Genomic DNA, 18,198 nt, shown 5'->3' with positions numbered 1-18,198 from the left:
TAGTCCCTAATTTAATCTCTTATTAGAGTAGGAATCAGAGAGAAAAGACAAATTTAATGACTCTCACTGAGTTGTTGAGACCAAAACATACCTGTAAACTTTAGGCAAACTTGGCGGTGGGGGGACTGTAATCTTAGAGATGAATAATCAAAGTTTATGTATTTGGGAAAGGATACAGCAAAAATAACTTTACCACATCATATATGGTTTTCAGAATAGTTTCACCAACTCTTATTTAATCATGCATGACAGCTGAGGCTCTTCAATTTTTTCTGATAGATGCTGTTCTTTAATAAAACTGAAAATTTCTTGAATAATTTTTCATGTTTTTAATCATGTTTCATAGGCTCAAAGAAATGTAAATTGGAAGGAAATTTAAGGTTTCGACATCCTTCTTTTTGTAGATGGTGAAACTGGAGCCCTGAGTGGTGAAATATCTTGCCTAATGTGAAAAGTCCGTGGCAGTGCAACTCGTACCACTTTGTGGAGATATATGTGTATATGTGTGTGTATATATATATAGATTTGTATATGTGTATATATAGATATGTATATATATGTGTGTGTGTGTATATATATAGTGAAAGATAGTGATTCACCTTTGATACACCTTCAATTTTCTCCAAAATCATTTTTCGAACTTCTCTTGGCATCACCTAATTAAGCAAAACTCCCAAACCTGGAAATTGATTGAGATCCTAATTACGTGGCTTTCTGTCTTGTGTGCTAACATCACAAAAGTGTGGGGAAACGTAAATAAAATTGGAAAGTTGGGCCAGGCAAGGTGGCTCACACCTGTCATCACAGCACTTTGGAAGACCGGGCCAAGCAGACTGCTTGAGCCCAGGGGTTCGAGGTCAGACTGGGCACCATGGCAAAATCCCGTCTCTACAAAAAAAAAATTAGCCAGGCATGGTGGCATATGCCTGTAGCCCCAGCTATTCGGGAAGCTGAGGTGGGAGGATCACTTGAACCTGGTAAATTGAGGCTGCAGTGAGCTGTGATCACGCCACTGCACTACAGCCTGGGCAACAGAGCAAGACCATGCCTCAAAAAAATAAGACAAAGAAAAAAAAGAAATTGGAAACTTGGCAACCTCATTAGCATATTAAGTGATTAAACTCCCTCTTTTCTTTCATCTCCTCCTTCATCCAGACTCAGAAAAAGAGAGGCTAAATCCTTTGATATGATCCTTACTTTCCAGATTTTCAGTATTTGTCCAGACAGTTTCCTCCAAATTTCAAAAAGTTTTATTTTGAAAGAATGAGAGAAATAAAACAGAGAGGTATCAATTACCAAGAACAATTACACTGAAGAAAACACAATAATAAGTACTCTTCCCACACACACACCCCCCACCCATTTCCCTATCCCTGGCACAATAATATTAAAACCACCAAAGCACATCTAACAAGGAAAAACAACAGTACGTAATGAAAAAAGCAAATGTCCATACTGCTCAGTCCAACTAACCCTTATGAAATGTCCTTCCCTCAGCTAAACTCCACCCACTGGAATGATAAAGAAGTGTAGAGACAACCCCTAGGGGGGACTTGGAACTCTGCTTATACTAGCAAAGCTCAGTGAAGAATCAGTAAGAGTAGTGAATCTGTTTGGCAATGAAACACTGGATATAGCTTCCTTTTCAAATTTTGGATGATTGCAGAGAACAGGTAGAGTTTGAGACTCACAGACTTCTAATAGGACTGATTCCTGTTCCCTCAACCCTAACAGTGGAGCAGCTGCCAAATCGTGGTTGGCTGCTGAGAATAGTGGAAGTGAGGCAACTTTGGGCTTAAGACAATCTGAAAAAGATGTCTGGAAACAAGTTTACTGCTTCAGTTTCAAACTGTGAGTAAAGGGGTTTAATAGGTGGGGCTCGGACAAAGGCAAGGTGAAACTTCCTATATTATCACTTGAAGAATTAAATTATCAATTTGACTGCATGCATCCTTTGTTTTAATTAAACTCAATATGGACTATTTAAAATTTAAACAACTTTTGGAATAGAGCCTAATTAATTTCATATATAACTCAGTATCCGAAATTGAATTTTTTTTTTTTTCCCTAAAGTAGTAAGTTTAAGTTTTCAGCATCTGTGGAGAGATTCCCGGCCATGGGACTACATGACTTGTTTTATATCAGGATTCTCTTTATAGGAAATTTGTTTTATTCTGCCTTTGCTGGAATCAATCTATAAAGGGAAGGATGCCTGTGCAGGATTAGTTCAAGATCAGAGATTTCTCTGCTCGTGTGTGTATGCATGGGCACGCGCGCACACACACACAGTAGTTAAATACATTTTCCCACACACAATGCTTGTTGGAGTCCATCTCACAATTACACTTCAATAGTAGCCATATACATGTACATGCAGCAAGATGTGAGAGTTGCCCCAGAGTGATTAAAGGTGGTGCACAAATGTCAATGTGGGGAAGTCATTTTAGCATATAGATGTACACAAGCCAATAGGGTCATTAACTTGCAGATTACATTTTTCGCTTTCCCCAAGATAAATAAATCAAATGAAAAACACACACTGACGTCTTCCTGGTGTCATGGACGCAACTGCCTGGAAGGTCCACTCTTTGCACTGCCACTTTCCTATGACACCTTCACTTTGCCCTGAGGGGCCTTCTCATATAAGGTGGGTTGCTCCTCAGCATTCCCTGGCAAAGGCTTCTTCTCAGAAGACCGGTCTTCAGGCTTGCGGGCAATCAGCAGGCGGCAGGTGAGCAGGATTCCAAACACCAGAGCATGGGCGTAGCGTTTGAGAGGATCACCGACCAGCTGGTGGAAGAAGAGCACAGCCAACACCAGCAAGAGTAGGAAGAAGTTGGCCACATCTTTGGGACGCCCGGGCACAAGGGTCATGACGATGCCACAGGCCACCTCAAGGGCACCAATGCTTTTTCGGAGGAGAATGGAATTGATCCCCATTTTCTTCAGCAGAGGGAGGGCTCGAACATAGCTCTTGTAAGCACGTTTCTAGAGTGGAAATATTGTAAGGAAATTACTGCATTAACCATGATTTTAACATTAGAATGAAGAAAACACAAGCAGAGTCCTCCTTCCCTACCTCCATTCCCCTTTCACACTAGCCACTGGTGTCCCATTACATATAATTTTTCATATCTTAATTATATGTAATTAAACTTAGAGGCCAGGCACAGTGACTCACACCTGTAATCCCAGCACTTTGGGAGGCCGAGGCGGGCAGATCACCTGAGGCCGGGAATTGGAGACAGCCTGGCCAACATGGTGAAACCCCATCTCTACTAAAAATACAAAAATTAGCCAGGAGTGGTGGTGGACACCTGTAATCCCAGCTACTTGGGAGTCTGAGACACAAGAATGGTTTGAACTCAGGAGGTGGAGATTGCAGTGAGCCAAGATTGCACCACTGCACTCCAGCCTGGGCGATGGAGTAAGACTCCATCTAAAAAAAAAAAAAAAGAAAGAAAGAAAAAGAAACACCAAGCAATCTGCTGGAATCCCTGTGATTTAAACCTTAGTAGCATCTTTGCTATGGTCTGAATGTTTGTGTCCCCAACAAAAATCATATGTTGAAATCATAACCCCCAAGATGATGGTATTAGTAGGTGGGACTTTGGGAAATGATTATGTCCATGAGGGTGGAGTGTTCCTAAATGAGATTAATTCCTTTATAAAAGAGGCCTCAGAGAGCTGACTTGCCCCTTCTGCCATGTGAGGACACAGTTAGAAGGCACCATCTATGAAGAGAAAGTGGGTCCTCAATAGACACCAAACTGCTGCTGCCTTAATCTTGGACTTCTCAGCCTACAGAACTGTGAGAAATAAATTTCTGTTGTTTATAAGCTACCCAGTTTATGCCATTTTATTATACCAGTCTGAATGGACTAAGACAAGCACCAAAGGTAATAAGGCAGATAATTTGATTTTATAGTTTAAAAACATTTATGATTATAAATCATAAATAGCATTAGAATTTGTTTTAGCCAGGCACAGTGGCTCACGCCTGTAATCCCAACATTTGGGAGGCCAAGGCGGGCGGATCACCTCAGGTCAGGAGGTCTAGACCAGCCTGGCCAACATGGTGAAACCTCATCTCTACTAAAAATACAAAAATTAGCCGAGTGTGGTGGGGCATGGCTGTAATCCCAGCTACTCGGGAGGCTGAGGCAGGAGAATCACTTGAACCCATGAGGCAGAGGTTGCAATGAGCCAAGATTGTGCCACTGCACTCCAGCCTGGGCGACAGAGCAAGACTCCATCTCTAAATAAATAAATAAATAAATAAATAAATAAAATAAAATAATATAATATAAAATAAAAAGAATTTTTAAAGAATTCACTAGGCCCATAAAAACTGGTACATGTTAGCCACATCCATATTTTCTAGTGCCTGCTTTGTCAAAACCCAGGTGCATATGAATACTAAGCAAAATGAAACAAGGTAAGGCGCAGTATGGTAAAGCTTCACTAATTTGAACTTCCCTAAATTGGAATCTGTGATATTTCAGAAAAGAGAGAATCTGGAGTTTATATTTGTAGAATCTATAAAAATGAAAGTGTTTGCTGAGAAAATAGAAAAATAAACATGTATGCAAATGTCAGCCCTTTATATATCTTTAAAGTATAGTAAGACAAAATCAGTCTCATTCCATTGAGATAAATCCCCAAACCTTTATAAGAAGCTACTTTGGCTAGCTTCATTCCTTAATTTTTATTTTATTTTATTTTTCATTCTTTTGAGACGGAGTCTCACTCTGTCGCCCAGGCTGGAGTGCAGTGGTGGAATCTTGGCTTACTGCAACCTCTGCCTCCCGGGTTCAAGCGATTCTCCTGCCGCAGCCTCCTGCATAGCTGGGTTTACAGGTGTGCACCACCACGCCTGGCTGATTTTTTTTTTTCTTGTATTTTTAGTAGAGATGGGGTTTCGCCATGTTGGCCAGGCTGGTCTCGAACTCCTGACCTCAGGTGATCCGCCCACCTCGGCCTCCCAAAGTGCTGGAATTACAGGTGTGAGCCATTGCGCCTGGCCTCATTCCTTAATTTTGATTCAAGAAATATTTATTGTACACCTGTTATGGGTTTTGCATCAATGATGCAGAGATAAATAAGACAGGGTAATGAAGCTTTCAGACTAGTAGGGGGAAACAGATATGTAAACAACATAAAGCAGCACAGTTAGTGGTACATAAATAGAGATCTATATAAGATCACAAAGTAACAGAATTATATTGACCTTCGAGTTATAGATCATTCATATTTTTCACTATCCATTTTAGCGTGTTCCTCATATTGGAGTAAACTGATGAGATTTTATCAAGTGTCTTATTGGGTTGGTCCACTGCTTTGTTTGCATTTAGTATCCATTCATCCATTCAATGTTTCCTTCCTTCCTTCCTTCCTTCCTTCCTTCCTTCCTTCCTTCCTTCCTTCCTTCCTTCCTTTCTTTCTTTCTTTTTTTCTTTGCTTTCCAGGAGGTGCTGTCATCTGAGTTCAATATTTATTAAGTGCCTCCTTATGCTAAGCACTGTACTGGGTTCTCTGGATATAAGTGTCAATTATTCAAAGGTCCTGTCTTCCTGAAGTTTGAGGTTTATAAGGGGAAGAGCAGATATGTAAATACACAAGTGCAATAAAGTGTTATAAGTGCTGGATACAATTATGTAGCAGGAACAGTATAGGCACACCAGAGGGAGTGGTCAAATCTCCCTACATAGTGACAGAAAATTTGGAGTGGAATCTTTTTTTTTTTTTTTTTTGAGACAGAGTCTTGCTGTGTCGCCCAGGCTGGAGTGCAGTGGCGCGATCTCGGCTCACTGCAAGCTCCGCCTCGCGGGTTCACGCCATTCTCCCGCCTCAGCCTCCGAGTAGCTGGGACTACAGGCACCCACCACCATGCCCGGCTAGTTTTTTGTATTTTTAGCAGAGAGTGGAATCTTAAAAGTAGAGTAGGTGAGGCTGGGCATGGTGGCTCATGCCTGTAATCTCAGCACTTTGGGAGGCTGACGCGGGCAGATCATCTGAGGCCAGGAGTTCGAGACCAGCCTGGCCAATATGGCGAAACCCTGTTTCTACTAAAAAAAAAAAAAAAAAATTAGCTGGGCATGGTGGCACACACCTGTAATCCCACCTACCTGGGAGGCTGAGGCACGAGAATCACTTGAGCCCAGGAGGCAGAGGTTTCAGTGAGTCAAAATGACACAGGCCTGGGCAACAGAGCAAGACTCTGTCTCTAAAAAGAAAGAAAGAAAGAAAAGAAATGGAAAGAGAGAGTCCACAAAGCAGATAGAAGAAAGTGTGGTCAGAAAAGCAGGAGGAAAACCAGGAGAGATCAGGTCATGGACACCAAGATAAGTTTTAAGAAGAGAATAGTCGGGAGGAGGGAGGGATTGCATTGGGGAGTTATACATGATATAAATGATGAATTGATGGGTGCTGACGAGTTGACGGGTGCAGCACACCAACATGGCATAAGTATACATATGTAACAAACCTGCACGTTATGCACATGTACCCTAGAACTTAAAGTATAATAAAAAAAAAAAAAGAAGAGAATAGTCAAAAGTGCCAAATGCTAGACAAGTGTAAGAATGAGGCAGAAAGCCAACTTGACCTCTCAGAAGCATCTGGCACTTAAACTAGTGTTCACGCACTCTAGATTTAGAACAAATATTGACAAGCAAATGCACCTTTACTTAATGGATTAATTATGAGTGGCCCCAGATAATCGCCTATGAGGACTCTTAAAAGACTAATGGATTAGAAAAAAGCATGGTTTGGATGCAAACAGACTTGGCGTCAAATCCCAGCTCTGCCACTTTCTAGCCTTTTTTTTTTTTTTTTTTTTTTTTGATATGGACGGCACTCTGTCACTGAGGCTGGAGTGCAGTGGTGGGATCAGAGCTCACTGCGGCCTCTACCTCTGGGGCTCAAAAGCAATTCTCCCACCTTGCCTCAGCCTCCTGAGTTGCTGGGATTACAGGGTATGCACCATCATGCCCGGCTAATTCTTTTGCTTTGTTTTGTTTGTTGTTGTTGCTGTTTTTAGAGACAGCGCCTGGCTATGTGGCCTGCCTTAACTTTCCAAAGTGTTCCTGCCGCTTTCTAGTTGGGTGTCTCTGAGCAAATTATTTGAAAGGTCCTGAACAAGCCTGGACTAGGGTAAAGTCAGCAAGGCTACTTACTTTGGATGGAAAATTTAAGGGGGCACCAAAAACACTCACTAATCAAGGTAAATAACATCCATGATGAACACAATATGAAACTTTTAAATAAAGATAGGCTCTGACGCTACACTTGCACGACCCTGCTTCACTCACTTCTCCCTAAACCTGCCTGGTCAGAGACTGTCATTTAAAATTCCACCTCACACTAGTCCCTACCCTGTTCCTGAGCCTATATGGAAATACAAAGTGTTAGTCATTCTTCCTCTCTCTTCCCATCTTAGATTAAATCAAGGATTTTTCACAGAGAAATTAGGAGAGAGGTTGACCAGTAGGCAGAGTAAAACCTTGGGCTGAAAGGAGCCAGACTCATGTGGGGCAGAGCTGAGCTGAGGTTTAGGGTACCTGGTGGTGGTGAGAAGCCCACCCCTTTCCTCTCATTAACCTAAATACATGCCACCTGCCTTATCCTTCGCCCTTTGCACTCTGGTGATGGTAGCAGGGGGACGTTACGGGGAAAATTGTAGACCCCAGAGGCTTCCATAATACTTTTTTTTTTGAGGCAGAGTCCCACTCTGTCACCCAGACTGGAGTACAGTGGCTCAGCTCACTGCAAACTCTGCTTCCCAAGCTCAAGCGATTCTCCTGTCTCAGTCTCCTGAGTAGCTGCGATTACAGGCGTGCACCCCCACGTCCAGCTAATTTTTGTATTTTTAGTAGAGACGGGTTTTCACCATGTTGGCCAGGCTCTTCTCGAACTCCTGACTTCAGGTGTTAGGATTACAGGCGTCAGCCACCACGCCTGGCCTCTTAACACTTCTGAGGGTCTCGCTGTCACCCAGGCGGGAGTACAGTTGCACCATCAGGGCTCACGGCAGCCTCGAGCTCCCAGGCTTAAGTGATCCTCCCGCCTCAGCCTCCCGAGTAGCTGGGCCTACAGGCTTGTGCCACCATGCCTGGTGAATCTCTTTTAAATTTTTTTGTAGAGACTGGGTCTCACTATGTTGTCTAGGCCTGTCTCAAACTCCAGGGCTCAAGTGATCCTCCTGCCTCAGCCTCCCAAAGTGTTGGGATTACAGGCGTGAGCCACCACGCTTGGCCAGTAAGGGCCATTTCTAATTAGCAACACAAAGGTTCTCAAGAGGCAATTCCTAAATCCTAAGTGTAAACTTCTGATGTGATAAACACAAAAGACAGGATGAGTTTTTTGTTTGTTTGTTTTTTGAGACGAGTCTTGCTCTGTCACCCAGGCTGGAGTGCAGTGGTATGATCTCAGCTCACTGCAACCTCTGCCTCCTGGGTTCGAGCGATTCTTCTGCCTCAGCCTCCCAAGTAGCTGGGACTACAGGTGCACACCACCACGCCCGGCTAATTTTTGTATTTTTATTATTTATTTATTTATTTATTTTGAGATGGAGTCTCACTCTGTTGCCCAGGCTGGAGTGCAGTGGCATGATCTCGGCTCACCACAACCTCTGCCTCCTAGGTTCAAGCGATTCTCCTACCTCAGCCTCCCGAGTAGCTGGGATTAGCGATGCCTGCCACCATGCCTGGCTAATTTTTGTATTTTTAGTAGAGATGGGGTTTCACTATGTTGGCCAGGCTGGTCTTGAACTCCTGACCTCATGATGTGCCCAGCCCAGGATGAGTTTCTTATAGTCAATTAGGAGCCAAGACTTCCAGATGCTGCCTGAGTGGCTTCTGGAAACACTTCTTTTTTGACTAGGGCTTAACCACCCATCATTCAGGTATAAATTCTTATCTATACTATCGTGCAATCTGTAACTTGGGGCCATACTCTATGTTTTAAATCAAGTTCCTATAACTTCAGTAATCTTTTTTCTCTCCATTTAGTAGAACTGCATATTACTTTTTTAGTTTAGCTAACCTCTTAAACTGCAGCTGTGGATATTTTTATGCAGCTGTGCTTCTTTCTTTCTTCTATTTCTCAAGAGGAAACTGCATGTGGATAAGCCATTTTATCAAATCTTTCATTGAAAGCTGAGTAGGTACAGATAGGATTTATTTTCTAGGACTCCAAAGAGGGAATGTTTAGTTTATTGGAGATGGGACTAAGCTTGGATGGGTCTTGACATTACAGGAAGCCATCAATCTTTCTCCTGTGGAGTAGGATAGTGACATCAAAAGAATCCTATTGGCCAGGCGCAGTGGTTCACGCCTGTAATCCCAGCACTTTGAGAGGCTGAGGCGGGCAGATCACCTGAGGTTGGGAGTTCAAAACCAGCCTGACAAACATGGAGGAACCCCATCTCTACTAAAAGTACAACATAAGCTGGGCGTAGTGGCACATGCCTGTAATCCCAGCTACTTGGGAGGCTGAGGCAGGAGAATTGCTTGAATCCGGGAGGCAGAGGTTGCAGTGAGCCGAGGCCATGCCATTGCACTCTAGCCTGTGCAACAAGAGCAAAACTCCTCCTCAAAAAAAAAAAAAAAAAAAAAGAATCCTATTATTGCAAGCCCCCTCATTATGCTTGGTCCAGGCCACTTCAAGTTAAACAATAGAAGGGTCACATGTCTTGAGTCTATAGTAACTAGGTCTCTAAAGACTTTAATTGTATGGATAGTAAGAATAAAGAGAGTTGACAGATTCACTTTCTTAAAGGCTCTTGCAATTCACTTTGTTAGGTCTGTGTTCTTTCCATTGCAATAACCCAGGCTCTGAAACCATAGTTTCCATATAGGGGGAAGAAAAACAGGAAAAAGACGGGTTTAGTTAAATGTTTCAAGCCCCTGCAATCAAAGGCAATCATCTAGCAATATCCTTGGACTGGAATTCTTAAGCTGAATTCCAATTTTAGTTTTGCCACTAAATTGCTTGGAGAAAATTACTAAGTATTTTATTACCTTAGTTTCCCCTTAGATTCAGTAAATCAAATGAGCAGTTTGGAGATTTAGGTAAATAATCAAAGTGTCATAGCATCAGCTGAGGACAACACACACACATTTGATCATTAACGAGCCACACAATTAGGCCGGGTGCAGTGGCTCACACCCATAACCCCAGTACTTTGGGAGACCAAAACGGGTGGATCACCTGAGGTCAGGAGTTTGAGACCAGCCCGGCCAACATGGCAAAACCCCATCTCTACTAAAAATACAAAAATTAGCCAAGCGTGGTGTCACACGTCTGTAGTCCCAACTACTTGGGAGGTTAAGGCAGGAGAATCATTTGAACCTGGGAGGCAGAGGTTACGGTGAGCTGAGACCATGCCACTTCACTCCAGCCTGGGTGATAGAGCCAGACGCTGTCAAAAAACAAAACAAAACAAAACAAAACAAAACAAAAAAACCCACACACAATTAGAAATCCATATGTTTGCAAGCCACAGTAATTTAATAACAAAATCATTGATGAATCAAGCAGGTCCATTCTTGTGGTATGAGGACGTTATGATTCAGACATGAGTCAAAAGCATATGGAGCCTTTTATTTTTTGTTATTTTGTTATTTTATTTATTTTTATTTTTGAGACAGAGTCTCACTCTCACCAGGCTGGAGTGCAGTTGTGCGATCTTGGCTCACTGCAATCTCTGCCTCCCGGGTTCAAGCGATTCTCCAGCCTCAGCCTCCTGAGTAGCTGAGATTACAGGCGTGTGCCACCATGCCCAGCTAATTTTTTTTTTTTTTGTATTTTTACTAGAGACAGGGTTTCACCATGTTGGCCAGGATGGTCTCGATCTCTTGACCTCGTGATCCACCTGCCTCAGCCTCCCAAAGTGCTGGGATTACAGGCGTGAGCCAACGTGCCTGGCCTGTAGAGCCTTTTAATTTTTTAAATTTATTATTTTTTTCTCTTTTTTTGAGATGAATTCTTATTCTGTCACCCACGCTAGAGTGCAGCTGCATGATCTCAGCTCACTGCAGCCTCCACCTCCCGGGTTCAAGCAATTCTCCTACCTCAGCCTCCCAAACAGCTGGGACTACAGCTACCCGCTGACGTGCCCAGCGAATTTTTATATTTTCAGTAGAGATGGGGTTTCACCATGTTGGCCAGGCTGGTCTAGAACTCCTGGCCTCAGGTGATCCACCCAACTCGGCTTCCCAAAGTGCTGGGATTACAGGCATGAGCGACTGTGCCCAGCCGGAGCCTTTCTTTAGTCATACCTTTTTTTTTTCCTTTTTGTCATTTATTCTTCACCACACAGCAAGATCCATGATCTCATATTAATGACATTAAATTTGAATAGCTCAAAACTGTCAAATAATATTAATCTTTGATTACAATTAATAACCAGCCCAAGCCAGCTAACAGGACAAAATACAAAATGAGAACACTGAGCAAGCAGTGTCCACTTCAGTTCACTCATGCCAATTAGATGAAAGGAAAAGATAAATTGGCTAATATACTGTAGAATTCCATTTATATAAAGTTCAAAATCAGGTACAATTGACTTATGTTGTTAGAAGTCAGGATAGTAATTACCCTTGAGGGGGTAGTAACTGGAAGGGGCCATGAGGAAGGTTTCTGGGGTGCTGGTCATGTGGTGGTTTTTGTGGCTTTTTTTTTTTTTTTTTTGAGATGGAGTCTTACTCTGTCACCCAGGCTGTAGTGCAGTAGCACAATCTTGGCTCACTGCAACCTCTGCCTCCTGGGTTTGAGCAATTCTCCTGCTTCAGCCTCCCAAGTAGCTGGGATTACAGGTGCCCACCACTGAGCCCAGCTAATTTTTGTATTTTTAGTAGAGACAGGGTTTTGCCGTGTTGCCCAGGCTGGTCTCGAACTCCTGACCTCAGGTGATCCACCCACCTCGGCCTCCCAAAGTGCTGAGATTACAGACATGAGCCACAGCACATGGCAATATGCTTTTTCTTAAAATGAATGCTTGGTTACACGGGAATGTTCTGAAAATTCCTTGAGCTGCATACTTAGGCTATGTGCATGTTTCAGTATATATGTTATACTTCAGTAAGATTTACAAGGAAAAAAAAACTATATGAAAGCAGAAGAAAGCACTGATAAAAATATATTTTGGCAAAAAATCTCAGCCTGGTTGCTATCTTAAACCATAAAGCCTACATAAGTGCTGCAAAATGTACTGACTCATGTGTGATTTTTCTGAATCTCTGTAAGAAATAAAGCCCGTGTGAATCACATATCATTGTTTAAATGTAATAAAAAGCCATTGCATATTTAATTGCCAAATTGCCACATGAACGATAAACATCTTTTTTTTTTTTTTAGATGGAGTTTCACTCTTGTTGCCCAGGCTGGAGTGCAATGGTGCGATCTCGGCTCACCACACCCTCTGCCTTCCAGGTTCAAGCGATTCTCTTGCCTCAGCCACCAGAGTAGCTGGGATTACAGGCATGCACCACCATGCCCAGCTAATTTTGTGTTTTTAGTAGAGAAGGGGCTTCTCCACGTTAGTCAGGCTGATCTTGAACTCCCGACCTATTCTACTTTCCATTGTCATATAATGCCCACCTAAAGAGGAAGCCAGCAAGCTTGATCCTACCAGTCAAAGTGGACGCTTCCCAGATTGCATCTTAGGGCAGAAGACTGACTCCTGCTGTCAGTCAAAGATCTCTCTGAAACAAACTCTGCTTTTGTCCACGCTGAGAGGCTACAAGCTCCCCAACATAAACTCTAACACATAGTTTAGCTTGTGATGGCAGACTGTGTGAACTAAGCAAAGCTGCTTCGCATCTCAGGGTCTGTTTCCTCTCTGAAAACAAACGTACTGTACCACCTCAGAGAGCGGTCTAAGCATCAATACATTACTATCTTATTACCTAGTTGGAAAACAATAGCAGTGATTGGGAGCTTAAAAGATTACCTATGGACATTAAATAAACTGCCCAAACATATTGGGAGTGTTTCCTCAGGATTACATAAACAGAAGGGCATTTAGCTACACATAAACAAATAAATCAGATCAACAAACATTTACTATGAGGGAATCAAAGAACCAGGGACTTGCCCAGTCATCCTCAGGACCAAAATCTCTTGGCTTTATTGTCACCAGGATTTTGGTGTTTTCTTACCTTTTCATATGCGGTCCCCTGTGCTTACAGGATGAAGCCACTACTACAAAAAGCTGAACACCAGATTTAAAGCAAGCCAACTATTTATATGTTCCCAATCACTGCACAGGAAACTGCATCCCAGCACTTTTAAGGGCTGTCTCCCATTTTCAAGTGAACTAATAAAGGCATTTAGTCAAGGGAATGGCCAGTCATGTTGAATTCACGTGGGATTTAGAGTACTCTATAATGATACTTGCTAAATCTGGAGGAGGTATGGGACAACACATGCCAAATGGGCTATTCAGAGATGCATCTGGAAGTTCTGCATGAGATCCACTGTACATTACACAGCGGCAAGTGTGGATTTTTCAATATTAACTGATTGCATAAAGGTCTGTCCACAGGGCACATGAAAAGAGCATCTTGTTCTTCTAAATGCTTGATTTCAGGCTGGGAGTGATGGCTCATGCCTGTAATCCCAGCACTTTGGGAGGCCAAGATGGGTGGATCACCTGAGGTCAGGAGTTCACGACCAGACTGGCCAACACAGTGAAACCCCATCTCTACTAAAAATACAAAAATTAGTCAGGCGTGGTTTCACGCACCTGTAATCCTATCTACTCCAGAGGCTGAGGCGGGAGAATCGCTTGAATCCGGGAGGCAGAGGTTGCAGTGAGCCAAGATCGCACCACTGCACTGCAGCCTGGGCAACAAGCGCGAAACTCCGTCTCATAAATAAATAAATAAATACATGCTTGATTTCAGTCCCTTAAACTGGCTATTTAAATCAGTTAGGAAACCACTGCATAAAATAGAATCACTTAACATAATCACCTCACCCAAAGCATTTCTTGAACACATACTATAGCAAACACTGTACCAAACACTTTTATACATAATCTCAGTTAATATTTACAGCCTTCTGAGGTAGGCATTCCTTTTTTTTTTTTTTTTTTTTTTCCTTAGGATGGTTTGTTTCTTAAGTGGTAGGCATTCTTATCCCCATTTTATGAACAAAGAAACTGAGACACCAAGAGTAGCAGGACCTGAACCCAAGTCTGTGTGACTATAAAGCCTGCACTCTTTCCACTAACTCTTGCTGGCTTCTCCAGTACAAACAGGATAAAATTTCATAGTTATTTGTTTGTTTTTTAGCAATGATTCTCCCTGGAGAAGATAACACCTAACAATTACACAAATGATTTTAAAGGAAAACAAACAAAAAAAAATAGTTGGCAGAAAAGCAAAAAAAAAAAAAAAAGAAAAAGAAAAAAAAGAAAAAGAAATCAAATCCAATCAAAAATCTAAATTTTAAAAATTGATTTTGAAGTAAAACAAAATTGAAAACATGGATTGGGCAGTTAAACTGGTACAATAAAAGGAGGAAGACTATGCCGGGTATTCTCAAGAATTGGTTGTCAGTTCTGGCATCCATAAAAACCCAACAGTTTTAACCATTAATGATCCTTCTGTTGGGAGTATTGAGTCATGGACTTGGTTTCTCATCTCTGCTCCAACAACAGCTTACCTTCCTGGCCTTGGATATGTCATTAAACTTGTTCTGCTTCAGTTTATCCATCAGTAAAATAAAAATAACGAATACACTAAATCTGCCTCACAGAGATGTTCTAAAGAACAAATAATCTTAAAACAACAACAGCAGCAACAACGCTTTGAGATCTTATAAGAAATGCCACTGCAGTCAATACATGACTAACCTCCTCGATGCAGAGGAATCACTCCTTAATGGAAAACAAAAAATCCCGGATAATCATCCCAACTGATCTAGGGTTGGGGTTCTGAGAGACTTTCCCTCCGAGAGACAGGGGCTTCTTAGAGAGTCCCTCTAAGAGGCAAGAAATGGCTCCTGAACTGCATAATCAAGAGCCAACCAGAGAAATCTGAAGGGTGGTAACAAGCCAAGGCAATGCTACAATGACTCATTCATTCACCCATCCACTCCACAAATACATATTGAGCACCTTCTCTGTACTAGAACTGAATTTCCCTCCCTTTCCTATGGGAACGAGAATAAAGCTGGGCCAAGCCCAGGCACTATGCAGTAAGATTCATGCCAGAGAGCGATCTCCAGTCTATGGCCCTATGCTCAATGCAGGAGAGGACCTTGGCAAAGGGCAGTCTGAAAATCCTCTTCAAACTATTGTGACGTCTACTTCTCAGTTAGATACAATCTTTCCATTCCCTCTAGATGCCCCTAGCACAGAAGCACAGAAGTGTGCATACACACCCACACACAATGGTTCTATATTGCTGTGTTACGCTATATCTATTTAAATATGTTCCTATGTATTATATGAAATCTTCATATTGTTTCTTCTGCCTTTCATTAGGCTGCGCTAGACAGCTCCATTTCTAGGAAGAAACATACTGTAAACCCATTTGTGGCTGGTCCTCCTTGTGAGCTCCTGCCAAGCTGGTAGGAAGCTTCCCGGTGACTCCATCTTAGTTGGATTGCCTGCAGAGCCTAACACTGTACTTAGGGTGCAGCTTGGGGGGCCTCTGAAGCAGCTGACTAGGGTCTGGAGGGCAGGGAGCATACTGAAGAAAGGTAGTGTCCCTAAGGCTAGGGAAAGCTTACAAATATCTATGATGCATACACACAAATATATAAATATATGTACATGAAAAGTAAAGCAAGAGCATGTTCATTTATTCATAATCTAACACCAAACTACTACCACCAAGACAGAAATATAGTGGCATTTCTCCTCCACCCTGTCCCTCTGTCCCAACCTCTTCAAGCCATTTGGTGGCTTCTGCTACCCCACCCCATCCCTCTTCTCCCAGTGCAGGCTGCCTCGGGTACTCATTTTGACCTGATTTCAATTCCATCTGGTCAAAACACGCTGGGAGGAGGGGAGGGGAGAAGGAGAAGCATGTAAGGATTTGCCACTGGGGCTAGACCTAAACCCTTGAGTCCTAGCCACCCTCCCCCACCCTAGGGTGATCCTGCGGTGAGGAAGAAATGGAAACCTCCAGCTTAAACCCTGAGACAGAAGCCAGAGCTGCCTGCAAACATTTTCTGAGCATCTATTAATATAATTTGCCAGTCTCCATCCATTGGCAGCTCATGTTAAGGGGCCCTGGAAAGCTCTGCAGTGGGTTCAGGAGAGCTATGAATTCCTCGCAATGTGTGAGACTGTTCCTCCCTGCCTCAGCCCTAACAGGGCTTGCTTCTTTTCTCTTTCCCCTTCTGTTCCTCCCCTAAGCTCCTTTCTCTCTTGACCTTGAGAGCCCAGTAATGTGCTCCCTCCCATTACTGGCAGTCTGGCAAAGGCGACGAGAAGCAGGGTCCCTTTAGCTGGGGTGGGGAAAAGAAGAGGCAAAGTGACAGGGGAAGGGGGAGAGATCCGAAAGTGCTAGAAACATTCCCTGCCATCTCCTAGTACTCCACAGCATAAGAGCAGTCCTCATCACGCCCAACTGGGGAAAGCAGCCCAGCCCCCAGGTTGCAGAGGAGATGTTTTGGCCAGTCACCTTCCGTGATTCCAACTCTGCAGAGGGGAAAACCTGCAGAGGGCCGGGCTCTGGTCATCCACAGAAGGCAAGGTAGGGATTACGGACTGTTTTGCAGGAGAGAAAAAGCAGATTTTGCAGATTTTGTAGATTACCTCACACACAAAACAAAATAAAACAAAATATCTAGCTCTCCCTTGAGAGAATGGGAAGAAACAAGAGCTTAGTGATCTTTATTTGGGCCAAGAATGCTTTGTCTCAAGGATCCAGATACATATCCAGGTGGCTGGAGGAATACTATCAGCTGTCTGCCTGGGATGAGGAATACCAGTCAGCCCCTAAAAATTGCTTGTTTTAGTAGCCCATTTTTCCCAGCACTTTCCCTCTTTTCCCTTTGTTCTGCTCTAAAATAAATAAACTCTCTGCTTGCTAAACTCTTAGCTCACAGGGAGGGAATCAGACTTGTAGACTGGTTGCCCGGACGTTGGGTGTGTGCTGGAAGGAGGGAAGGGCTGCTGCCAATGACAGGTGCTACGCAGGTCTCAGCCTTCTGGTTTACTTGGGATGGGGGGTATTTGCTGGGCAACCCCTCCCCCAACTGGCATTCAGTGGCTCCAGAACAGCATAGCCCACAAAAGAAATCATTCTTGCCCAGCTGCTCCTTCCTTCCGAGCTGCAAAGTTGTTGAGAAGGGAGGGTCCAGGTGGGGATAGGGGCTAAGGGGTAGTACCAGAAACTGAGAAGGAAACAAGGGGAGAGGTCCTCGCAATCCCATGGGAGTGCGCTCCTCATCACCCGTATGCTTCACTTACCATCTCACTGTAGGCATCCTTGCTGAGCCTGGGGGTCAACTTGATAGTCCCCATGAAAACAAAGAAGAGTCCCAGGGCACTGAAAGGGCCACAATAGTTACGGTTCTGGGGGATGCCATGGGGTCGCCAAGGCAGGTCCCAACTAATCCTTCTGATTTGCGCACCCGCTACTGTCCAAGGCGCAGGCAGTTAGCACAGGGAGAGCCGGGGGGACGCTGCGGAGGCAGCAGGCAGCTAGAATGACAAAGGGAGAGGAGGGAGCTCGAGAGAAAAATTGAGAGATCGAGATTCAACCACTCTCACTACAACAATCGCTGGGTCCTAATGCCCTACGTGTGCTCACAGGCCAAAAGGACAGTCTCGAAGTTAAATGAAGCCCTAAACGAAAAACGGAAACTTCAAATCTTAAATGGGGAGAAGGGAGGTTATGTATGAGTTCGGTCACCGAGGGACCCCAGGAATGAGGAATTAGGGAAGACAGGCTTTGCTGCCACCTTCCCACTGGGCTCACTTTTCATCTCCCCCTCCCACTTATTATCCTTCAGTTATTCACTCCCTTTTTCCATCTCTTCCTTTCTGTCCCCCTTTCCTTTCCCTAAATCAAAATGTTGGTCCTCAGAGAGTTGTTTCTGAAGTTGGTAACACTCAAGCTTAAAACTGCAAAGTTGTCAGTCTTCAATGCTGCCAAAGAAGGCTTTCTCTTGCTCAAAACCTTTAATGACTGTCATAGCCAGTGGTTAACTCCAGTTTTAAATTTGGAATTC

At 43.4% G+C, this 18,198-nt stretch overlaps 1 protein-coding gene across 1 annotated transcript; it reads right to left on the bottom strand.

The window, feature by feature from the left end:
• Positions 1 to 1,227: 1,227 nt before the first annotated feature.
• TMEM35A (transmembrane protein 35A) lies at positions 1,228 to 17,707 on the bottom strand. Its single transcript, XM_033214192.1, is given in 3 exon segments — positions 1,228 to 2,988; positions 17,435 to 17,514; positions 17,517 to 17,707. Coding segments are annotated over 3 exon segments (501 nt in total). The 5' UTR covers positions 17,554 to 17,707; the 3' UTR covers positions 1,228 to 2,604.
• Positions 17,708 to 18,198: the final 491 nt, after the last annotated feature.

Source organism: Trachypithecus francoisi, unplaced genomic scaffold (genome assembly GCF_009764315.1).
Source record: "Trachypithecus francoisi isolate TF-2019V2 unplaced genomic scaffold, Tfra_2.0 Contig00054, whole genome shotgun sequence".
Classification (NCBI taxonomy): domain Eukaryota; kingdom Metazoa; phylum Chordata; class Mammalia; order Primates; family Cercopithecidae; genus Trachypithecus; species Trachypithecus francoisi.
The sequence above is the reverse complement of the archived record's forward strand: the minus strand, read 5'-3'. Positions and strand labels throughout refer to the sequence as shown.